The sequence below is a fragment of the Strigops habroptila genome, chromosome 2, assembly GCF_004027225.2.
Source record: "Strigops habroptila isolate Jane chromosome 2, bStrHab1.2.pri, whole genome shotgun sequence".
NCBI lineage: Eukaryota > Metazoa > Chordata > Aves > Psittaciformes > Psittacidae > Strigops > Strigops habroptila.
In genome coordinates, this window is record NC_044278.2 from 37,575,864 (window position 1) to 37,601,843 (window position 25,980).

The 25,980-nt window shown below is 34.0% G+C and overlaps 1 protein-coding gene across 1 annotated transcript in view; it reads left to right on the plus strand.

Annotated features, from left to right (window-relative positions):
• The window catches only part of CFAP47 (cilia and flagella associated protein 47), a 295,005-nt gene that overhangs the window by 186,086 nt on the left and 82,939 nt on the right, over positions 1-25,980 (plus strand). Inside the window, exons 52-54 of the mRNA XM_030477406.1 lie at positions 6,591-6,688; positions 22,971-23,146; positions 25,318-25,425. Coding sequence (XP_030333266.1) covers positions 6,591-6,688; positions 22,971-23,146; positions 25,318-25,425 — 382 coding nt within the window. The remainder of the gene's footprint in view (positions 1-6,590; positions 6,689-22,970; positions 23,147-25,317; positions 25,426-25,980) is intronic.

The following is a 25,980-nucleotide window of genomic DNA, read 5'->3' on the forward strand; positions in this document are numbered from 1 at the left end:
TCATTGAAATGTTAGGGTTACTCAGATATGTTCATGTGCATAAAATGGCAGCTGAGAGCAAAGTTTATCTTTTCATGTAATGCACAAATATTTTTGAAAGCTGTACATAGCGATTACATTTATTGAAAAAGTATAATCCTTGGGTGAGAAATCTCATGAGCTCAAGCCTAAGGGTGATAACCTTAAACAAATAATTTCCTTGGAAAAAGAAAGTGTAGAAGCATTGCTTTTCCAATGATAACTAATCCTCACATTGTAAAAATGAATATTAGTGTCTGCCTTATTACATCATTTTGACCTTTTAACATAATAGGATTGCAACATTTTCTTAATGCGTATAGTGTTTTATAGCTTTCCTCAAAAAATTAGGTGCAATTTTTCTACGCTTGGAAACTAAATGAAGTGAGATATCTAGAGCCAGTTAAACCAGAATTTAATTTATAAATAGTTTTCAGTGGAGTGATGGCTCTACTTATACAGAAAAATAGCAATTTGCGCCTGAGACATATGAACCAATTAGATTTATCCAGAGACACTGTTAAAAAAAGTATCCAAAACCTTATTGTAAAGGGTTTCTATGTATTTGGACAGATTACTGTAACTAATTTTGTATCTGGAATAAAATTTGAGGTGTAAAAAAAAAAGAAAAAAAATCTGTGGATTTTACATGGTAGAGAAACTTAAATTGTCAGGAAAAGTTTACAGAAGAAATATTAGGTCTTTTTACTGTAAATCTTAGGTTGCTAAGGCTTGTCAAATTTAAAAAATAAGGAACATAAATCATCACGTGCTTAATAGCTAGTCTGTTTCAAATAATTTATATAAAAATGATCTATTCTAAATAAAAAAGAAAAAACTGAATAAATACTGAAAATACAGGAAAATACAGGAAAAAAACCTGAAAATTATTAACCGATCACTTTTCATGAACAGCAGCTCTTGTCCTTCAAGAGATGACTCTACATGGGGTTGGTTACTCATGGGTGTTGTGTTTGCACATGAGCAGAATGAAGTCGAAATATTGATTTATTTTGTGCTAGCAGTGTAAGCTCTTTACATATTGAAAACTATTACATATTTACATATTGTAGGGAATTAGGCAAAATGTCTTAATTTATATTTTACATTCTGTAAAGTACAGTCATATACTGTAAGAATGGCATTTAAGGGTCTCAAATTCTCTCACTTAAAGAGAATTTAGATAACTATGAGCATGGAAAGTTCTTTATAGATCCAAGAAATTAAGATGTATTATTCCTTTGCATTTTATTGCTAAAAAACCATACCCTTAAAGGCACATCTAAGAGTGTGGTTGATGTTTTATTTAAAGCTGGAATCAAATCTAACTTTTTTTTTTTTTTTTAATCACTATATTAGCTCTGCAAATATTAGGTAAAAATACTGTGGAAAGAACACACATTGAATTTGAAAATACCACTTAAATTCAGCTTTTTGTTTAAATAATCATACTCTTGATATCAATATGAGAAGTGTGTAAAATCAGGATAAAATATTTCAAATAGATATTTTATTATTTAGCAGCATAATTCTAATTTCCCCATTGTGTCCATATCTCCCCTACCCCTAAAACACCCTAGAAATCTACAGTTTTCAGGAGACCAGACAGAATCTTCCTTCATCTTCAGTGATGTGTAATGTAGCTGAATGATGGGCAGCTGTGTCCCAATCAGGAGAGAAGAATCTTTTCTATTTTTAAGCCAATATATAATCACTGATGCGTAACGGCACATTTAACGGCTGGTGTAGCAGACAGAGGATGAAAAGTAATTTTAAGGAAAGGACGAGGAAAGGGGAAAGAAAGAACAGAAATTTCAGTTTGTGGCTGATATGGTAGTAATGTATTCTCATCCAATTGAGTAGAGCAAAGCATGCTGTGAGTGTAAGGGAGGGGATTTTCGAAACTGCTAACTCTTCAGGACATTATACAAAGTATAGCATTAAAAGTTTATGGCTTACAACACTGATTTACTTAGCAGAATTTCATAACATTTAAAAAAGTTACACAATAAAATGAAGAGATCATGCACAGGAGGAACAGCTTATTTGCATCACTAAATACACCAGACTGACTGGATTACAAAAGGTTGTTCAACTCTCTGGAGGAAAAACTGATGGTTTTGGTATATCATTTAAGTTGCAATGAGGAAAATTTAAAGATAAATGAATCTAAATTCAAATGCATAAAAAATACAAAAGGAAATGAAGAGTTCCTTACTAAAATCAGAAAGATTTTAATAGCTCTAAATACTTGAAGTCAAAACTGAAAATTTTGACCTGAAAACTTTGCTTTTGAGACATGTCAGGAATTGCAGTACTTTTATGTAATTTGTGTGAACAGAATCAATGAATTTATATATGAGCAAAAAGAGAAAAAGCAAGTGAATTGTAACTTCTACGTTACTGTAATTTTGAAGTGCAGAAAAGTCGTTCAGGAAATTTAAGAATACAGAGGAAAAATATGTGATCAGAGACAACAAAGCAGGCTGTAAATCTATAAGGAAAATATCTTGGTAGCAGTATAGATGTATTAATTAGGCACTGTATGCCATGTAACAAAGCAGTTCCACGAAACGTGTGGCTGTGCATTAGGATAAAAGTGAAAGTACTCCTAGCACACTGGAGATACACTTCCAGTTGTTTGGAAGTGTTTCTAGATCAGTTTGTTAGAGACAGAATCTTAAAATATCCATCCTAGGGAGAAAAAGTGGTTAAGGACTTTTCATACCAAAAGCAAGCCTTTTCACTTCATTCTTTATGTCTCTTCATGGTGAGAATTAGCCCTTCCTGTTCTTTGGTTTCTGTATTTTAATCCCATCTTCTAATGTTCCCTCTTCTGCAACTTAGTTTCATTAGAAGCCTTTGTGTTGCTGCGTTGCTTCAGCCAAGACTTGCAGAACTAAGCCAACCCCTGGCTTAGGGCTAGAAGATCACAGACACCAATATGGAGGATGACCAAATAGCGTTTTATTAAACAACAGCAGGTGTTTTATACCTTTCGGCCACACGGAAGTACCTGTGCTGACCCAATCAGAAGGGCAGGTTAACAATTTTTACCTTTTATGGTATTGTCCAGCCTAGCCCCACAATTCCCCTCTTCATGCTATGGGGCTTGTGAGAGTACCTAGGGAGGGGCTCTCTCTTTCTGTACATCGCGATATCTTCCGGCCGCCATACCTTAACTACCTACACCTTTGGAAGGGGATCTTAGAAATAGATTTTTGGAAAACCAGTGTACTATGTGAACCACATAGCCCTTATTCATAGATGTGGTGACTTTGTCAAAGAATTCAAATAGTTTTGTGTGTTGTGGCTTCTCTCCCTTACTATGATTCTTAATAATTTTCTTTGGAATACATAAACAAACTCACATCTGTAATTTCTCATCACAGAGACCTGTCTAAAAGTTGGCAGCACATTCTCTGCCTTTTCATTTCATTGTACCTGAAGCTGAATTAAGCAATGGGTCACATGCTGATTTGCACCACCACGCTTTCATACATGAGTTCCTTTTAGACTCATAGAATCACAGAATGGCTTGGGTTGGAAGGGACCTTAAGTATCACCTATTTACACTGCCCCTGCCATCGGCAGGGACACCTCATACTAGACCAGAATCTTTGGGCAGAGACTCTCTTGCCCAGGTGATTTGCTGCTTTCCTCACTACAGTCTGCTCCAAAACCTTTCCTGCTGAAACTATAATTTGGTAGAGTCCCTGTGACCATTCCCCTCAAAACAAATTCCTGTGTGGGTATAGGAAGCCCCTGAACTCCAGTATATCAGATGCTATTGCACAGAATTAATTTGGATTTTCTGCTGCAGCCTTATCTTACTTGGACATTCTTCATCCACCCTGATCATCTATCAGCCCTTCTGAGTTTGGCAGGCTACCAGCTTCAAATATATTTGGAAAGATTTTACTACTTCTCTTTTAAGTCTTACCAAGTTGCCACTCAAAGTTGTCACTGGTTTTTTGATGGGTTTTATTTGGTTGGTTTTGTATGGAAGTTTTGGGACAGGGAGACAACCTTGTTAACTTTCTGTTTAAATAACAGTTTATGCTTTTTTCTATTTTCCTTAATTGTACAGAACATTCATTCATGAATGTGTTGCTTTATTTTAATAAATGCATTTGTCCTGCTGTTTAATCATGTATCCTGTGTAAATGGAACTTTACTGTTGACATTTCCCTTTGTTGTTTCCTACCTGAAGTTTTTAGACTTCTGTTGTACCCTTTCCTACAGTTTGACAGCATTCTGGAAGGATGTGATGTCTCAAGCAATGGTCACCCCTTGATTTTCTTTCGGTCTTTAGTAGAGAACTTTTATGTCAGGTTCCAGGTCATGTGTTCTGGTTTTGCATAAGGATGATATACAGATGTATACTATTTTTTTGCTTTTTTTAATTGATTAAACTCAAGGTTGCATTCATGCTAGAATCCTTTAATGGACATTCAGAAGATGTCTTTATCTCAGTGATGTTAATTTTTATAGCTCTTAAGATACTGAGGCTATTCCAGAAACTGGAAGACTGTAATACTCTGCTGGTATTAAAAAAGAGTAAATTGTATGCATATCAAATTAGCCTGAACAAAAGAATCAGTAAGCTAATACAGGAAGTATTCAGTGAAGATTTAAAGAAATTAATATCATTAAAGCCAGCCAGACACAGTTTTATTAGAAATACAGTTTAGAAACTAAGTCATATATGCAGAATGAGGAACTGCAATAAGGGACTCAGTGCCTCTGAGAAGAGCTGGGGTCACAGCAGAAAAGAAAAACAGTAGGAGCTCTCAAGACTAATGCTGTGGTAAAACAGAACTGGTCATGTAGCTTTCTAGTATATAATTCAAGGAAGTGTGAGTAGGAGGATTAAGGTGATTTTTGTCTCATACAATATACTGGCAAACAGGAATACTGCAAGCAGTTCTTGTGTATGCATTATTAGAAGGTGCTGAAGTACCGTTCAACAACTTGCAAAAAAATTTCCACATGAAATATGTGTTGTGGAGATCAGGCCTAATGGTGAGAGACTTTGGGCTCAATTTCTTTTGCCTATCTGAACAAGATTGAAGAGCTGATGTTATTAACATTCATGACTGTTGTAAATACAGGAAAATGCTAGATACATAATGCTACATCTCTTAAATCTGTTAAAGTCATTGCAAGATCTTTTAGCTGGTCATTGAAGCAAATCTAATGGAAATCAGAAATTAGACTCATATTTAAATGTCTTCCAATGCTAGCAATTAGCCACCAGAATAAACTGCTGGTGGATATGTCCAAATCAAGACTCACAGTCTATCTGGAAGATATGTTTTATCAAAACACCAATCATTTGTATGAAGTTGCACAACAACAATTCTGTGTAACTGAAAAGAATTTAAGTTCTGTGATATACCAAAGGTTATATTAGGTAAACTGATTTTGATTTAATTTGGTAGATATAATATAAAATTATAAAAATACTGTCAGTTTGTCAGTAAAAAATACTGTCAGACTGCCTCCAGATCAAAGGTCTGCTTGCCTATGCTTCCTATGGTTACTGGTAGTTAACGCTTCCCTTTTTCTGCCCTTAATGTTGACATATCTTCAAGTTCCAATTATTTAAGGGTTTCATAACCATCAGAATCAGCAGAATTTAAAATCTATCCTTATAATTTCATGAGCATACACGTGGGAGATAGTCTTCTGTGGCTTCATAAATGATCTCCAACATTCAAAGAGAGTGTCTGATGCATTTCAACTTTTGTACATACTGTTAGAATTTCCCATCTCTTCTTATTGGATTAGGTAATACAAAATACTAAAAGGAATATTTTTGATTTCTTGATAGTTCATTGTGCAATTTAGTGTGAGTTTATAAGAGTTTATGAACATTTTTTCTGGACAGATTTTTACTAGTTACTGATAACAGAGCTTAGGATAAGGTAGATAATGAATCTGATCTAATAGGACAATGCTGATTCATGAATGTTCTGATGCATCTGTTTACCATCTTTGAGCATTCTTGGTCTCTTTCATGCCAACTTGTTTGTTATCACAGCAACTCAGGACATCCTGTCTCAAAACCTGATGAAAAATGCATTGCTGTGCAAATTAATGTTTGTTCGAACAGGTATTTGAGGATGGATTCTATATAACTGAATAATTTGATCTGTTAAATGAATAACTTGTGGTTTTGAATCTATGGTGGATGAGCTTTTAATAAAAAACCCCATAATTTTTAATGTCTTCTAGCATTGTCTTTGTTGAAGAAAAACCAGTTACAAATCAATGATATTCAAAATTCTCAAACAATGTGATAGTCTAGGAAAATACTTTGCAAAAGTGTGATTTCCATTCAATTTGTGTACATATTGATTTTTGTTACTATTTTGAATCCAGACAAGAAAGAATTAGATAATGCAGTTGGTTGACAGCTATTAAATCAGTTCATGATTTGCTTTGTCTCAATATGAACAATGACTGGCATTTCTGCTAAGAGTCCAAATTTCTCACTGATTTGAATGCTGCTAAGATTGGTCATCTCATGCGATCATTTGTAAGACATTTTATTCTTTTTAATATAGGAGGAAGATCTTTATATTGCAAAGTGTGGTTCTCCTTAAAGATTAACAGCATACCTGCAGCACCAGAAAGAAAGATATATGTGAAATGCAGAGTTATGGTAAGATTACCCTAAATGTTTAATTTTGTTCTGCTGCATTAGAAGAAAAATATAATTTTTATTGTGGGTCTGGCTGTAATCATGGAGGATTAATCAGTTTTATTAAGTAATCACACACAGTCAGTCTTTGAATAATAAAACTCAAAATTTATGAAGACCTCATTTAAGACCAGTGATATGAAGTAATATGAATGCTTGGAAAAGTGTCTTTTTAATCCTATTTAAATAATTACATTTCTATTCTGCTGACATCTACTTCTAATTTTGGATCTCAGATAAGGTCAAAATCTACAAAAACTTCAAGCAGTTTCTGTACAGTCCACAACACAATAAGTCTCTTCTGGTACCCTCATTCCTGATGTATGCCAAATTGTTATTGTCATTTAGATTTCATTAATCATTAGAGTGTATTTAATCATATTTTTATTTCAAGATAAATACATACTTTCACTCTCGAAAATGAATTAAAATATATTAGTCATTTTAGAACAATTACATCATATTAAAGAAGTTGTATGATTTAAATCACTTAAGTGTGCAAAGATATAACAACTTTTTAGTATTTTTGCTTAATTGAAATTTGTTTTATTCTCCAAAGATTTGTAATTGTATTTATCTTTGAATTATACTTTGTGAGGATTTTACTTTCAGAGCTAATATTTGTCTTCTTCTGTAAATGGATATTTGCTTCATCATTTAGATATCCTGCTTTCTGCATGAATTGTAAGCAGCTAAGAAATACTGACTTTAACAATGGATGCCAGTAATAGGTTCTATGAATAGAAGTGACTGGTATAGTATCTCTCTGCAGGAAGAGTTTTGCAAATAAAAATATGTGGTACAAGAACTAGGGGACTACCTCTTCCAGTAACAGATGCTGGGAAGGAAGAAGACTATCCTCAGTTAATTTTACATGTAAGCATGTGTTTATGTGGAGGAAAAAGTCCGAACCAGTAAGCATTTCTAAAAATATTTAAAATATCATTGTTCGTATATCACTTCTGGTTTGCTCTTCTTTCATTGAAGTGTAGTATCCTAATTGTGAACTTCTATAGGGCTGAGAAACAGAGAATGACGTGTTCAAAATCTTGATGTTGGGTGGGCATGGTGTATGGAGGTGTCTAGACTACAAGAGTTTGTTTGTGATTTGAGACCTTGGAAAGAATAGTCTTGTATAATTTTCTGATCTGAAAATACTGTTAAAAGGTAAAAGAAAAACTAGATTTAAAGTTTTATTGAGCCATACCATGTAATAAATTCTCAAGGTGCATTTTAGCTGCCTATAATTTTTAGTCTAATTCAGTATGAAAACTTGAAAAACACCAGTAAAATCCAATATACTTTTACAATGTATGGGGCACTGAAATTGCTGACCTGAATAGGAATAATTCCCTTCTATGAAGGTGAAGAAGGTAAAGAAATAGGTCTACATCTTCTTCAGATATCTATTTTCTTCAGAAAATCTCGTAAATCCCATTTTTATTGATAAATTTTGAGGATGACACAAACATTTTTGATTAACAAATAGTACACCTGGTTACTATTATGGAATTGCTATTATTGAAACAATTGGTTACATGCCAGCCAGCTCATTTCGGAGTGGAAGAGCTTTCTGTCTCTACTGTAAGTGACTCAGATTATCCTGGCTAATGTCTCACTATAGACTGTCAGTGTGACATTGGTAAAAGAACTAATACAGGCTTTAACTGCTGAAGAATGGTCAAATAAAAGCAGAAAGCAGATAATGCTGGTGGTACCGCTATTAGAACGTTGTTCGCAGATCTGGTTCTTGGAGGTTAAGAATTGTATTGAAATACTGGAAGAAAATTGAAGAAATCCATTAAAAGCATGAGGAACTGGAAAAGGAGGCCTTGTCGTATTAATGCCAAGTATCTCTATCAACCTAGTTTGCTGAAGAAAAAAGTGGAGAAGGAATGTGATCATTCACTAAAGAATATTGAAAAGATAGTGATGGTCTCTCAGTTTTCCTGACCAACATGCATCAAGAGCTAGCAGCCAAAAATTATAATTTGAGAAATATTTAATGTCACATGGAATGCCCTACTAAATAAACCTTCCAATAAAACATTGGAAGATCTTACTGGTGAAAACGATAGACAGAGTCTTGTGAAGCTGAGGACTTGAAATTGTTTCAAAAGATGTTAACTTTTTGAAAAACATAGACACCTGGGGCATCTGCTACATCAGTGAATCAGATTTAATTAATGCATTGATCTCTTTTTGACCTCAGAGTCTGTCTTCTTCCTTCCTGGCCCTTGGAAAGTAAAGGATTAGCAACATTTAATTTCAAATATTAATAGCACTGCTTTTGGACAGTAGTTATAGCTGTATGTCATAGTCAAATGCAATACAAATTTATCCTCTGCATGTGAAAAGTACTTTTCCTATCTTACATAACATATCAGATTTCTGAAACATCAGAAATTGCCTACAACAGAGGTAAAGTTGGCAGGACAGAGTTTTGAGAGGAGTAAGGTGTATGTTAACATCATGGTTTTCTTAACGGTAGACATGTGGCTGTGGTGACTACCAGCCCACAGACAGTGAGGTTGTCTCCAGAGAGGTGAGGGCTGGTGGGCATCCCAGGAATAGCGGACTGCATGGGATCATCCTGACATATGTCACCTGGGCGCCATGAGTGCTATAGATGTTAACAAGACTTTGGTGAATATACTTGCAGATTCTAGTTTTGTGTTTGAGCTTTGGAAATGCTTTTGGCTAACTCAGCCTTTTAAACTTCATAAATGAGTGTCTGTTTGAAACATAATGCCTGTGACAGAGTGATAGTTCATACCATATGAAAAGGGGTGGCAAGATGTGCGTGCCAAGGTTGAAACTGAGTTAGTAACTGTAGATATTCTCACCATTATGGATGGCCTGAGTCAGTGGCCATCAGCTGATGTTGCAAAAGAATCCTTTGTTGAAGAGAGCAGAGAATTTTGAAGAAACTAGTAGGTCTACCTAGCAGCACCATGCATGGTGCACGCATGGATACAGGACAGAGTTGCTCTCTTCAGCTTTTAGTGTGCAAAATCGGCTAAAAGGAAATACCACAGTTCTGTCTGTACTGCCCTCCCCATCCCCCTATCTTATACAACTTTGACAAGTCATTGTGTCACCATCCTCTTTTAATTTGCTCAGGATTTTCTGTGGTAAGTAGTGTTGCATGCTTTTTCATCTGTCTTTCCTATAATACATTATTCTCACTAAATTCCAGTTACATTTGTATTTGGTTTGCACTGTAAATTCTGTATCTTACCATCCATAAGGTGTAAAACTTCAGTCTCAAAACGTATCTGCAGGTATGAAAATGTGTCTGAAACACAGATAATTTAGTTTAATTTGTGTTTTTAATATAATGTAATGAATTTGCATTTCTACATTGATGAGATCCATCACACTACGTATCACTTTTAGATGTGTTCTTTATCTCAACCTAAAATTCAAAGTGGAAGTTGAGCAGCTAAAGTAGTTAAAACCCAGTCTTATGCTGCTCAGGTTTTTTAAAAACCCTTTTGGCTTGTCATGGCTGAAAACATTTAAGCTTGTATTTTTCTAATAAACCAGATTATGATTAGGTTATTTAATGGAAATAAAAATATTGAATAAATGTGCCATATTGAAAAAAAATCATTATTTTTAAACTCTAACCTAATTTCAATTAGTTCAATCACTGTATATCAGTAAAAGAAATATCCTTGTTTGGCTAGAATGCTTGAAAGGAGTTCTCTGCTGGATGAAAATGTAATTTTTCAGTAGGCAGAAATTTGCCACCTCTTCAAGGGAAATCTAATTTTTTTTTCCTCCTTCCAATAACAGCCAAAAAATAGGGAAAATATGAATATGGCAAATTATAATCTGCTTTTGGCCTTTCTCAACTTCATATATATATATAATATATACACACGCACACAAGTATATATATTAATTTATATTAAAATATACAAAGGCAATGAGCTTTATAATTTATCTTTTAATCTGTTGTTCATGCTTGCTGGCAGCAGAATCACTATAAATCAGGATAAGAAATTAACTTTTAGACTGGTTCATCCAGCTTTAAACAGCAAGTTTGAGTTTCATCTTGTCCTAGATGTAGCTGCATTAAAATGAGAACTTCAGTCTAACCCAAAGTTTAAATTCAAATCCAATTATAGTCTTTACTGTACAGTAGGTAGTATGGGTTTCTGTGAAATGGATGGACATCTTCAGTAAAGAACTCAGAATCTGACCCATGAATTGAAGAAAGTGGCTTTTTAATTTTAAAAGATAATATTTATTTCCTCGTTTTTTTTAACATAGTAAGCCAATAATTCCTCTAATTTGAAATACATCTGTCTCTGAAATGAATTAGGGTTAATTTTTTTGTTGTCCACATAATGTCCTCCACAAATTGCATGGTATGATAAAATGTTTTAAAGCTTAGTGTAGTGTTTCAATAATAAAAATATTTTAATCTCTTTTTATATGTGCCTGCAATCATTTTTTCTACAAAGAAAAAGATAGCAAAAAAGAATTAATTGCCCCAAATTTGGCCCTTAATAGCACTCATGCTGTTTTATATTGTTACATTCAGATGTTTTCGGACAGTGAACCACTACCACTTCTTAGCTTTTCTCCCAGATCATCAGTTACTCAATGTACCTCCTGTGTTTGATAAATGCATGATGCCACTATTTTGCAAATGGCAGAATCAAATATTGATTTTAAGATTCGTCATGGTAATTCCACATGCCTGTATTTCCAAGCAGTGAATTGATTGTTTCTTCATTTTTCAGGTGATCATCTTCTCTTTTTTTATTTTTTTTTTTTTTCCCCACCAGGTTTGTCTTTGTTTTGGTTTGTTTTGGCTTGGTTTAGTTTTTTTTTTTTTTTTTTTGTTTTTTTTTTTTTTTTTGTTGTTGTTCTTGGTTTTTTTTAAATTTTTGTTTGAGTTGGTTTTTTTTAGTTTTTTGTTTGTTTGGTTTTTTGGGGTTTTTTTTGGGGGGGTGGGTTTGTTTGTTTGGTTTGTTTTGTTTTTTTCGACCTATTCAGTTTGGTACATCATTTCAGATTGCATTCAAAATACATTTAAAATGAATGGTGATATTATGAAAAACCATACTTTTACTTTCTGGTGAGGCAGATACATCGCTTGGAAGTCTAGCAAACAAATGATAAGTAATGGTCTAAATTCAGACCTTCATATAGTTTCTGAAAAACACTGAATACTATGAACAGTCACAGCCTCAATATTTGTCTTTTAGGCCATAAAAGGGTAAGTGTTCAGTTCTCCTTCCTCTAAAGTTTTTGCTGGGCTCTCTGAAACTCATTGGACTCTTTGATACTCTGAAAGTCCCAGACTCATTTGGCACAGTCTGTAAAAAGTTAAACGAAATGGTATGATATGAAACCTGGACCTCTCCAGGGGTGGTTGAAAGTGTCAAGAAAAAAAGCAAGAGTAGGTACACATAGTATGATACTTTCACATATTTTAAGGCTTTTTTGAGCCATTACCTTTTTCTTTAGCTGTGCTCTTTATTCTAATTTGATGCCCCCGATTTCCTAAATTACAGGAGTCACTGGACAGTTAAACCCTACCCGTTCTCTCCATGTTACTTGTGACTTTGTAGACTTCTATGTATCCATTCTGAATTATCACTCTTTCAGGATGAAGAGTATGATAAGGTAAAGTATTTCTTTAAAAAAAAAAAAAAGTCAAAGCAATAATGACATAATTGAGCAATATCTTAAGATTAGAAATTTTACTGCTTTTAAAAATCCAGTGAAACATAAAAACCAAAATATATATTTCCATCAATGACATTTAAAAATATTAGGTGAAAAGTTACAAGAGTTGCTTAGTCCCTTTGACCTTTTAAAGTGATTCATAGCACACCAGCTTTTTATATCAAAAGTCAATCTGTGACAAACTTCCTTGATGCCAGTGCTTGACCATAGCAACCATTTAAGTGTAATCTTAGAAGTGATGTTAGGAAGACCTCATTATCTGTCCCACTCTCAAGAGTCAAGCTTGATTCTTGATATTACTCATAACCTGCAGTTGCTGTTAGGAAGTACTGAAGTGAATATTGAACTGTGAATCTCTGATTGTAAAACACTTAAATAAAAGAGAAGATTTTTATTTTTTATTTTTTTAATTTTTGTAGAAGAATTAAATGATTTGTCAAGTAAGAATGCTTTTACTTTGAAGAAAGGAGCGCAACTCTGATGTGAGCTTCCCTCAATTTCTGGTCTTTTTGTGCCCAGTAATCAAACTATAAATATATGCAAATATAAATATTTCCCAGCATGGGAAGGTAGATTCTGATGGCCAAGACTTAAGTGTAGCTCCTAGTGAAAGGGCTGGTAGGGTGAAGTAGAGTGTGAGAAGGCTTTAGTTTTTCTAGGTAGATCCCCGTTCTATTCCTGACTTTATTCCAACTGTTAAAAGGAGATTAAGCAGTAAGTGAGATCCTGAACTCATAGAAGGGTTTGGTTTAGCGAAGTTTCATTTTGTGGAATAATGGTTCTTTAATTTTTCTGTATGCAGTTTCCATCTTCTGTGTGTTCAGATCACTTTAACTATGTGTTCTGTGTGGGCACAGGGTGCTTACCATGAACTGTTTCACTCTAACATGTCTCCTCCTTTGTGTTTTGCTACATGCTAATATAAATAAATCATAGCACCCAAGTCTTTGTGACTCTTCCTGCCAAAAAAACCTGCATCATGTTTATTCTAGCTGAAGTTTGCATTTTGTGGAAACTGCATTATGTCAGTAGACAAGTATAATGTAGACAGCTTGTTACAAATACAACCAGTGTTAAAGCAGGTCCAACTTAGAATTCAAATTACGTGTCAGCATCTCCTCTATTATTTATTTCATTATTTATTTAATTAAAAGTAAAAAGCATATACTTAAAAATATTTTGTAACTATGTAATTTGGAAGTTAAAGACAATCACGCACTGTTTTCATAGTTGTGATACATTAGTTTTTCATAAATCCTAAGATAAACTGTAATCTGAATATTGTTATATATGACTGATGCTTGGATCATGTTCTCAGGAATTGAGAAACCTGAAGTTATGAATCATGTCCTAAGACCAATTTTTAGAATATGTTTCCATAACAATTGGTAGCATAAAAAATAAAATTCTGTAAAAGAACCATGGCAACATGGTATATGGAAGAAAAACAAATTTGGGAAGGTGGTAATTATTAACCACTCTAAAAAGCAGTTAGAAAATAATTCAGACCAGTCCATATTTGTATAGCCCATTAAGAAAAAAAAAAAGGAGTTATCAAAAGGAGGGTGAATTATTAGAAATATTAGAATATAAGTGATAACTTTTGATAAACACATAGCAACTGCTAACCTCCTCCTCTCTTCCTTACAGATACATGAATCAATTCTGTGATATAACATCAGGAAGCTAATGTAGATCACAAAATGACAGCTGAGCTGTCACTAACTGCTATTGAACAATTGAACAAAAATATAAGGTTAGGTTTAAACCAAGTAATTAGAGGGGTGTTTCATCTATGCTAGATGTGTGGTCATATATATGAAAAATAGCTGTCAAATGAAGAAAGAGAGTAGCTTGTATAATTAAACTACTATGTCATTTGTTCCATAACTGCTGTTGCTAGTCCTGTGGCTTATGAATCAAAACAAGGTGATTTTTTGCTCAACTATTAAACACAATAAGTCCACAGAAAATGTTATTTTTAAAAAAATTGCTCACTGATAGAATCTGGAGTACAGATTGTATAGCTTAGTGAATTAGGTATTAAAGTAATGTTACTGAAAGGAGAACTTAATGTCTGAACTCTGTTCCCTGGATATACCTCTGTTGGGATTGTCTTTCTAATCAGTGGAACTTGTGCTAGATTTTCAGCTCAAGACAAAAATCGCTGTATATACTCTGTGTAGAGTTGTAGGGTTTGTTTTGTTGTTTTGTTTGTTTTTTGGATTTTGGGTTTTTTTTTATTTTTTAAATAACAATGGGAGGAACCTGAAACAGAACAGAGAGTATTCTCAAAAAAGTTTCTTTATCTTAAGTATAAGTTTTCAAACTATGTTTAGAGGCTCTTACAAGTGATGATCTGTGAATTTTTCTGCAGAAGTATAACCTTTAAACCTGTCCTGACATTTTTCTGAGTTGGTGGCACTACCACTCCTTTTCCCTTCAGTGATTAATGTGAATTAGTGAGTAGTGAGAACTCAGTGCTTTCTTTGTGTAATATGAACAAAAAGGAAGAAGAGATTTTTATTATTCATCCTATTCCTATGAAGTTTGTCCATCTATATAACAGAAAGCTGTATCTTTTATTTAAGACTAATTTGACAGGGGCACTACTGCTCTCAAAATGTACCCCCACTTGTCCAAAAGAATATTGCTGTGTTGCCGAGAACAGAATACTGTTTAAAAATACTGGAGTGCAATTAAAATACTATTTTATAGTTGTGCATCTCTAGAACGTGTTGAAACAGTTACCTGTTCTTTTCTGCTGGATTTCTATGGATAGTATGCTCAGCTTCTGAAACAGCAAATGATAATTAAATGGCATCATTCCAATGAGCAACAAGTTTATCCACAAAATTTCTCAAACAGTATCTGAATCAGGAACTTCAAATATATAAAACTATTTGATTACAGATTTGTTTTGAAAACAGATGCTGTTTTGAAGTTTGTAAAACACCGTTAACTCAAGAATTGCTTGCTTTAAGTTATACAATTTTAGTTGACATTTTTACTTTAGGATAAGACCCTACCAATTTTAGATGGTTTGGACTATTGAAAAAGGAATCCAGATCTTTCCTCTTCTATGTCAATCAGAGTAAGGAATGATTATGTAATTGTGACAATATGAACATATCTCTGGTGCTCTGGCACCGGCTAAATCATCATTCTCACTAGAAAGGAGGGACCAGTGTCTGTTACTCTCTGAAGACTGTTCCTCAGCATTTTTATAATTAATTTTCTGCTTGATTTCAATACCTGATATAAAGGTATATCAAAATCATTGCAACTGAAATCTTAGAAGACTAAAGAGAAGGTAAAGTTTTGGTGAGCATAGAGACTACATTAATTTAATCTCCAGGCCTATTTGTATAAAAATCATCTAAAGGTCATAGAATTGGTTCTCTGCAGCAGATATTTCTGTTGAAGAAATTCCAGCTCAAGTTATTTAAGAGAAATATGGAGCAAAATTTAACGCTACTCTTTACAAATGGAAAGAGATAGTGAGTGTGTACCCAGTAATTATTCATTTATATATTTCTCTGGAATTTAGAAAGGATACTTTACGAAGAACTTTTACAGTTCAAAGGAACCACCTGAGAAAACAGGAAACTTACAAAAGCCAAATAAAAATTTGTTCATGAATATTCATTATCCATTAATTGAATAACACGTTTGGTTATCACGAGTTGTTTGTACATTTGCAGGTATTTTTGGTTCTAAATGTAGAGTAAAAATCCATATTTTTTAATATTACCAATTGATAATTATTAAGTGTCTTTGGCCATGGACAACATTGTAACAATTTACAATTTTAAAAAATTAGGTTTTGGTTACTGGATTTTACTTCGGTGTTTACTGTGGATTTCTCAGTGGGGAACAGTAGTACAGAAGATGAACTTAGGCTAACAAATTCAGGTTCGTTATCTTAGATTGTTTAGAAAAACAGACAGTAAATTTGCCTTCAGGTTGTATGTAGAGGTCAAGAAATAAGCCAATTCTTAAGATGTTATGTAAAATGTCTAAAAGGCTGTTAGTTACTGCTTTGAGCACACTTACTCTTTAGCAGTTGTCTGTTTCATGGAAAAAAATCGAAGTGTATATTGCTGGTTGACTGAGTTAAGAGACTTTCTAATCCCTCCATATATTTGAAAAACAGTATTGGCTGTTTTGAGGGGAAGTATCTAATATGTGAGTTCCAAGCAAGATCTGTGCAGCAGGAGATAAGCCAGAGGGGAAGGTCTATTTTGAACAGTGAATTATTAGTTTCTGCTTTAATAAAAACAAATGCCTGGAAGGGATTTACTTTGGTTTCCACATAAGTGAGGAGACAATAGTTTTTGTCTATTCTCTGCCAAATCTTTCTTTTTCTCTCTTTTTCTCAAGTCCCTGAGAACCACGAGTACTCCAAAAATTGCTAATGTAACTCTGAAACATATGCTGCCCACCCCCACTTCCACAAGAGTTGTTCTTGCTGAAACTTGTGCCACCGTTGCCATTTGTAATGGCTCACAGATCTGTGCCACTAATGAACTGCTTCTGCGTTCTTCAGTGGTGATTTCAAAAGATCACTGTCAGAGTCTTCATGTTTAGCAAGATGTTTACATGCAGATCTAAGAATAGGCAGGGTGTTTCCATTACTGCTTCTAGCTCTTTCCAACCTTTGAAACTCCTAGGTTTTGGCAGTCTCTAGAAAAATTAATGCAACAGTCTGTTCTGTGTGACCCATACACAGCAGATGGTGACTGTAGGATGAATATAACAACTGAGAAACACTTCACGGATATTTACCCAAGTTTTAAAATCTAAATCTCAGTAGGATACCCTTTAATCTATAGAAGATATAGGATGAAATAAGGGCTCATGTCCAGACAAATGAATATGCCAAAAGAAGTATATTTCAGGTGACTGTGGTAGAAGTCCTTTCCCTCACAAAAAGATCTGCCAGGTACTCAAAACTGAGCCCACAGGAATGTGGAGAGATCGGTATTTAAAGAGCTTTATATTCTTACTCATAAATCCATGGTTCTCTAATAAAGACTTTCTTCCACATCTTTCTCATAGAGAGGGAGAGGCTGCTTTCTGGGTGACAGCAGAACTAGTTGGACTGCATAGAGAAACCAGAGAAGTGCAAGTGTGGCCTTGGTTCATACTGCTCTGATTTTAGCTCTTTCAGAGGTTCTAGTAACAGATATCAGTCAATAATACATATTATGTTAATATTATTAATAAGCATTGCTTGTAATATAGTGAACTTACATTACTTTTTTAGAGAAAATAGTAAGGGAATGTGTGGGGCAGATTTCTAATACGGATACCTGTAGTATGATACATATGGAAGAAAAATTCACAATGCAGCATTTGTTGTTGTATGTGAGACAGTAATTTGTGGGCAAACTTCAGAGACATAAAAATTAACTTTTCTTGGAACAACAAAATGAGGATGTTTTCTTTTTACAGTTTGTCTGCTCTTTTAAGCCACGGTGAGGCATAGAACCAGGTAACTCCTATAGAGACTATTCCTTCAGATTTATATATCTTTTTGTTTTCAGAAAAACTATGAACATTTAAGAAATTTATTTGCATTATAATGTTGACACTCTCTGGCTCCTGAGACTGCAGAAACATGCCAAAAATAGAAGCTGGATTTAAAAAACTTCAAGTGTCTAGTTTTTATCTGAGGCATTTTACTTGTCAATATGAACTAATTTGTAATTTTCTACTCTTGGAAAATTCAGGAGAAAAAGTTATTTTCAGTAAGAATCCTGACAATTTCAGTTTTGTTCTAGAATTCTTTCTACCTCTATGTGTTTTGTGCCAGTGGTATCAATCTTTTAAAATGCAAAGAAACATTCTTCTTCAAAATTCTCTTTTCAGACCGACAGAATAAGGGAGTTAGTGTAGGTGCAAGATCTAAGTCAAATTAATTAGCATATTACCTCTGCTGATTGAGTAACTTGGTGGTAGGTGGTGTAACTGAGATGTAAATTATCTCAGTATGGTCATAAAAATTCAATAAAATGGAATATTATCAGAGTTGGTTACTAGTTTTAAAAAGTAAAGAGGTACTTTTTGTTAGCTCATAGCAGCATGAGCTGGGAGTAGAGGCACAATGTAGAATATTTGCTTCCACATATGAAGCAGAAGTCATTAAAGTTGATGGAGTAATATTTCAAAATATTGTAATAATTAGTCATTACTGCTATTCTACTATAGTACCATTAGGTTCTGATAGGTGGTTGTGACTTTATTTTTGCAAGTACTTCTGAAAGTCTTGGAGGTACTGGAATATGGGCACTGCTTGTCACTGCCTTTTCCTGATCAGTTCTGAGCAAGCTGATACCTCAGCATTTCACTGGCATAGCTTTCACCATGTTTGTAGTTTCATGCCAGAGGGAGCTTTCTAACCTCACCACATCAGATTTTCAATCCAGGGCAGTATGCCTATGGTGCAAATGCCAGTTTCAATATCTGGTAGGGTAAACTAAATGTTATTAGAATAAGTTCCTGGAAGTAATTCTGTTGTTTCAGTTGCTGACTTCATTGTGAATATGCAGAAATCATCAGTGCTTACCAAGCCTTCCAAAGTCTATTCTAATCTACTGGAATTATGAATTTACAGCTATATTGTAACTTCTAAGCTATAATGTAACTATAGCATTTGAAAACAAATCAGCAATAGCATCAGAAAATAATTGCAGTTGATTATTGTAGCATTATATGGGTAGATACAGCTAGCTCAGGAACTAAACTTTGTAGTTCTGTATACATTAGAAGTCCAGGTAAAAGAGTGCATTTCTTTGGTAAATAATGTTGTGATTCTCTGTCCTCATAACCCTACATGGGAAGGAGAGGGTTATCCTGGCAATTAGTTTACATCACAGAAAGGCTTAATAAAAAAAAAAAAAAAAAAAAGGCTTTTATTTTGAGGGAGGTGGTTCACTTCACAGGGATCTGCTCCATTAACTTTTGAGTTACTAGGAAGCTGGAAGGACTCAGCCCCTCAAGACACAGCAGGCTAGGACTTCTATGTGTCTGAATGATCCATGCAAGAGAGGCCCAGCTGAGTGTGGACATGTGCATCTGGATTACAAGTGTTTGTGGAGAGGAGAAGTGGTGAGGTGAGGTGCTCATTGGAAACATGTTGCATCAAGCAGTTCAAGAGCCAGCTCTGATTTCTAAAACGAATTTGACCAAACTAGGCTGAACTATATTCAACATGGCTCTGAAACCCTGTCATCAAGTCTGGTGATCAACTCACTTGACCCTCTTTTGTTCTAAGAAATGGAAATTAAAAATAAGGATACAATAGGATACTGTAGCTTAACTTCTACTATTAACATATAGGCACACAAATGATGACATCGAAAGCTTCAATCATTTTGAGCCTATGGAAGATAAAAGGCCAAGATCTATTTTTTCAAGAATATTGCCACCATTGCAAGTTCAATCTTTTGAGTAAGCAACATACGTGCTTGTCATCAGATGCAACACAATGAAGGCACTTGTTACTTATCATTCTAGAAGAACAATGATTTGGACAAGGACCTACAAAAGGAACAATTTCTGCTGCATTATCCCACCAGGCCTATCAAAATAACTTTCTTACAATTTACCTGACTTGAAAATTGTCTTCTATAGCAACAGCCTGGCAAACTTGGGTGCAAGTACAAACACTTTCTCTTTAAGGTCCATGTACTGGAAAAGCAGCAAACAAATGAAGAGTGAATGTTATCTCCTTAAACAGCAAACTGGATTTTAAGTGAAAAAATTGTTCTAAAGCATTAAAAGTGTAGGTAGTCTCTTACAAACTTTAGCCAAATAGTTCTTTTATTGATATTTGATGACAGTTAGAATAGGATTATTATTGAAGTTTGGATACAGAAAAGTGGTATGCCCAGTAATTTTAGAATGTGCCCATCTTCCTGTAAGCTACCTTTTCAAAGTTAGAGAAAGATTAGTTGATAATTAAGTTCAGTGTATACATTAGAAAAATGGAAAATTACATATGGGTTTAAATCCTCTAGGTCCAGTTGCTGAAAGAAGGAAGCAGAAAATGGGATGATGAGAAAATCTTTGTTATAAATTATGTCAGGAAAATATTTCAACAAACAGGTGTAATATCACAAAAGATCAATTGATGATGGTGAGAATCTTCTGAAGAAAAACCTTGATACCAGATTATTACACCTATGCACAGGTTCAAGCTATCGATGTAGGATAAAATGTAAGCAGGCAATTGTTTTTTCTAGTTCTGCAGGAAATAAATATTATCTCATATTTGAATTTTACTTTAGTTTACCTTATGTTAGATTATTTTAAATTATCTGCATTGGACAAGAAATGGATCACAGCAAATTGTAAAGGAATAAAACCATGATATACTGCACCACAATGGCTCTATCTTGGGCACTGGCAGTCTTTACACAAGAAGTTTGAGGAATGAGATTAATTCTCTTCTTTTTTCAGCTTTTATTTTTTTCCTTTGTCAGAAAGTTTATAAAAAACACAATGCTGAAATGTGAATCTAAATTAATGAGTATAAATTTGTTTGGAACTTGGCTATAGTGCTACTCATTTGCATTCTTTATGATAAAATGGTGCCTCCAGGAAAAATAATGCTTTGAACAGTTGCATGGGCATTTTGTTATTTTTCCTAGTGCAGTGCTAACAATCCATTAAGGCCTAGAAATGTACAATATATATACATTGTGCTGATAAATATATATATGTGCTCTTACTGCCATCCATGAAGTAGCAGATCTTTGAAAACTACAGCAATTCCTGGGAAATTTCCTGGGAAATTCCAGGGAAATACATAATCCTAGGCATTTATTTTATTTCTTGTAGGCATGAGAAAAATATTAAGCTAATGTTGGCAATATAAAATCTCCTTTGTGTACAAGTTTACAAAGGTTTCTTTGATAGTTGCTGCTTTTTTCCTAAATAAGCTGTCTAACATTTCCTTTTTACTGTAAATACTTTTCTTCAACACAGCATGTAGATGTTTTACTATAAAATTGTTATGAAGCCTTTAGCAATTAAATGGTAGATAGATTTAGAAATTTGTTTACGCTGGTAAAAACTATTAATCTGATCTTTAAAATAGTTTACAGCAAATTTAAATCCCATCTTACTGAAGCAAAGCACTTGAATGGTTTAAATTGTTGGTGTAATCTTGCCGTCTATAGAACATTACATGTGTTTTATGTGTGTTCCAGTAGCCGTTTTCTATAAATGAAAATATATAGAAATTTATGAAATCATAGGCAGGATCAAAGCAGAGTGAGGCAGCTGTGTGAGGTTTTTTTAAAGTATTTCATGCTCATTTTTTAGTGTATTGTTAATTTTAATAGATATTTTATCTTTTTGTCCTTTCATATTGCAATTTGAATTTTTACAAACACGTATATGGCAAAATTTAACGGTGAGAACCAAATCACCACATGTTAGAAACACCTCCCATTTTGAAATAAACAGCTCGGTTAGAGCAAATGAGAGAGACAAAAATAAGAATGGAGATAAATATAGATACAGAGAAATTAATACTTATATCTATTTTTGGATTTAGTGTATTTTATATAGATGCACATATATGAATAGAACATATGTACTTAAAACTGCAGGTGTGCATCCTGAATTGTGACAGTGGAATTCCTTCATTAATAAAATCCTTTGTGTCTGTTTAAAGTATTTCATTTCATAAAGTGTATTGATATTTAGACATATAGAGTACATAGGATGGATCTGTGTTTTGAGGGCTGCTCAAGAATGCACTGTTGGAGTTGTTCAGTGTGAGCCACCGCTGCCCAGCTCCTGCTCATCTTAAAGGTGTTCCATGTGTAAAGTATGCATATTTATCTAATTAAACCATAGTCTGGCTACCTTTTATTATAGTAACTGGAATTTAATGTGTGTCTTTAATAGTAGCCATGTTTTCTAGGTGGTCAAGAAAAGATCGTCCTTGTCTGAAGTGTTCTAGACTTTAAACGGAAAGATATGGAGACCAGTAGTTAAGAGAAATGGCATAAAGGCATGAGAGAAAGAATGTGTGTTGTGGTGGTGGTGTTTTAATGTCAAGTATTATGATGTAACTTAAAAATGAAGAGGAACAGATCCTGCACAATTCAGCCTGAATCATTTGACAGCTTGCAAACTAGAATTTTTCAGCAGTCTGTGGTTGGCCATTAAGAGATGGCTTGGAGTGTTTACCTGGCTGGGACTACAGCAGATCTATCTGTAAGGTGTTTTTTGTCAAGCCTCAGCCATATCTTGAAAAGTGAAGTAGCTGATTAGAATGCAGACTGGCCAGGAAGGCTTGAACGTTTCCTTATTTATGGAATTACCTACTTTACAATTTGAAGATTGGCTGAAATGTCTCTTGCTGCAGCTCCTCTTTTTTTGAGTTAGTTCACACATCAAAGAAAGATGCAGCCTGTGTTCACATGTGTAATTCATGAGTAAGCATCTTACACTGCTTTGAGAAAGATCTTTTATGTGTAATGGCTCCAATATTTTTATTTTCTTTTTTCTGTAGGATACCGTTGGAATTCACATTCCCATCAGTAATCCCTCAGATAAAATTCTCAAGCTGAATGTGGTGCTGGCGAATCAGTCACTTTGTGGACAAAAATCTTTCACTCTTAGTCCCAGACAAACATTTTTGTATGAACTGAAGTTTTCCCCAGTCGTTGTTGGCACTTCAGATGAAAAGTAAGTTGTAGAGTTTTCATACTTGTGGTTGTGGCTCTTGTGCTAAGAAGTGAACTACTTTCATTGAAACCTCAGTTACAGGATGTAGATATTGTCCTAAAATAACTCCCAAAAAACAAAATGCAAAAAGTTATAAATGGAATTAGAAAAAAAAATTCCAACTTTAAATAGACTGTATCCCATACAGCATCTTTCCTCTGAGAGGAAAAAACCAACTGACAGGCCGTAGAACAACCCCTAGTTCTTCTAGTTTGCACTGATCCTGTGAACAGTGTTTTAGAAATTTATTTACAATTAGAAGGTCCCTCTGAAAAATCCAGATTAATTGCTTGTTTTCTAAATTTCAAAGTTCTGTAAAGAAAATAAGATTATTTCATTTTTTCTTCTGAGAATATACAAAACTATAACAACATAACTAAAACCAGATGAAGAACGCTTTAACAATCATCACATAAACCCATTTAGCTTCAGAATCTTCTGTTAATTAACAATGATCTAGTAAATGAATATGGAGAGGTTTTTAATTACAATTTTTTAATTACATTGGGAACCCCAACAAAACTATGCAGGTATGATAATTAGCAGTATAAAGACAGATGATGTCTTGGTCTTAGTTTCAGCTAAAGCAGTTCAGCAAGTAACTGCAGGGTGCAAAAGTGCAAAGCTTATTTTCCTGGAATTTGGTTAACAAAGCATTAATTGATCTTTTTCAGTGATATCAATTGACTGGCAAAAATATGGGTATGGGGAAGAGGGTAGCATGGTGTTTTGTAAGGAGGGCAGAAACAGATGACTTGTGTTCAAAGATCCAATATTTAGAAAGCCAAAATCTATGTATTTCAAAGTTTTGTTCAATTTGCTTGTATGGGATTTCCAAAGACCAGAATAATTCCAGGTATCATTGACAGCTTTCAAGCAATACTGCTTTCTAAAAATTATATTGTTACCACTCCAATAATTTTTTTTTTTTTTCTGTGCGAATTTGTAGAAATTATGCATTATGTGAATGAGAATAGACCTAATTTTTCTCATACCAGATAATATTTCTGGTATCTTTCAAGTGCAGAATTTCCAAATAATAAAATAACTGGCAAACTTTTGGGCTGATTGGTAGGCTGAGACATAGAGGAATATATGCAAAGATGACACAAAGCACACCTGTACATGTGAATATAATTATGCAGTACTGTACTAGACAGCTGTCTAATAGCTGCTTTAAATTGCAATAGCTCCCCAGGACTACAATTACAGCTGGGCAGAGGTACTTCCACATTACATCCACACTATTATCTTTTTTTTTTTTTGAAGCCATGCTCTGTTTCCTTTACTATGATAGCAGCTGGGAAAAAGTGTTATAAAAGTGTTTGTAGCAGGTGTATTTTTTCAAATGGATGATTCTTTTCTAAGATGTTTTTATGCTCACTTTAAAGGCTCTGTTAGTTTGGACCCATAAAGTCATGGAACAGACAGTTATCTATCATTTAGAACAAGAACTGGTCCTTAGTGGGTCATGGGTTTGCACAGTGCAAATCTGCAATAGGAAAGGACTGTGTTAGAATGTCTGTCACAGAAATATACTGCTGTACATATCTCACCTAGCAGCAAGCAATTTTCAGTCATGACAACATTTGATTGTATATCAAAACAGTATATTGAATATACTTTTAAAGCATACCTCTTTACCATGCTCATATAAATGTGTCTATATCTATTCCTCAGTTTTCATCAGTAGATTTGAAAAGATTTTCCTTACTAAAATCAGTGAATGCTATTTCTGTTTCTGTGTCTTATGAGCTCAAAATGAATAGAAAGAACATACCGTGACACCGAAATGAAATTAAAGCTTACTCTTGTAAGTTAGCAGTTGAAATGCTTTTGAGTTGTAGTCTTTACTCCCCCCAAAATAAAAAAAAAACCAAAACAAACCAGCAAACAAACAACACACAACTTTTAATGGTAAAAATTAAGAAAGATGAAGAAGAGATTTTGCTGCATCAATAGTTGTAAATGGTATTAGTTTTGGTAGCTGAATTCAGATTGCAGCAAGAAGTGTTATGGGAAAACTGGTTGCTAATTAAAGAACTCATTGTGTTGAACTGAATTTTAATGTGTACATTTTTAATTGTCTGCACAAACGCTGTGTCAAATTAAGCTTATGTATCTGTTTTTAGTGTCATATTCCTGTCAGATATGGTTGAAGAGTTCTGGTATGCACTGAAGTTGATCGTAGAGAAACCGTTGCCAACTAGTATACCTGAAATACAATGTGAGCTTGGAAAGTAAGTATGTAGTTCATAATGCTGGTCTTAGTCAGTGTTTTAAAGGATCATGGAAAACATATGAAGAGTTTACATCAAAAAGCCAGAATAATGTTGTATGTGTAGTATAGTAGTTTGCAGATGATTTTCATGAATATATGTGTAGATAGAACTGGATAAGTGGAATTGTAGTGTATACACAGATTTCCTCTGAAGTCTTTATATAGAAACCACTATGAAAATATTGCAGAACATAATCATAAAGATCCATAATACAGAGTTCTGTAGGTTTGTTTTATTTTTTTTGTTTCTTTTCTCTTTCTGAACTGATATTTCTATACTCTCTACTGTAGAGACTTCACTGATACAATGCTTTGATAGTGTTAGTCAGAAACAAGTCTGTCACTCAGCTGCTGGGGGTTTATATGCTGGAAGGAGTCCCCTTCACTCAAGTTTCAGGGCCTGAAGTTACGGTCATAAAGAATGAGTGGAATACCTTCTCTTCTGAATGTTGTTTTTTATATTTTATTTTTCCTTACTGATTTAGCTATGATTAACTGAGTAGTGTTTTCCAGA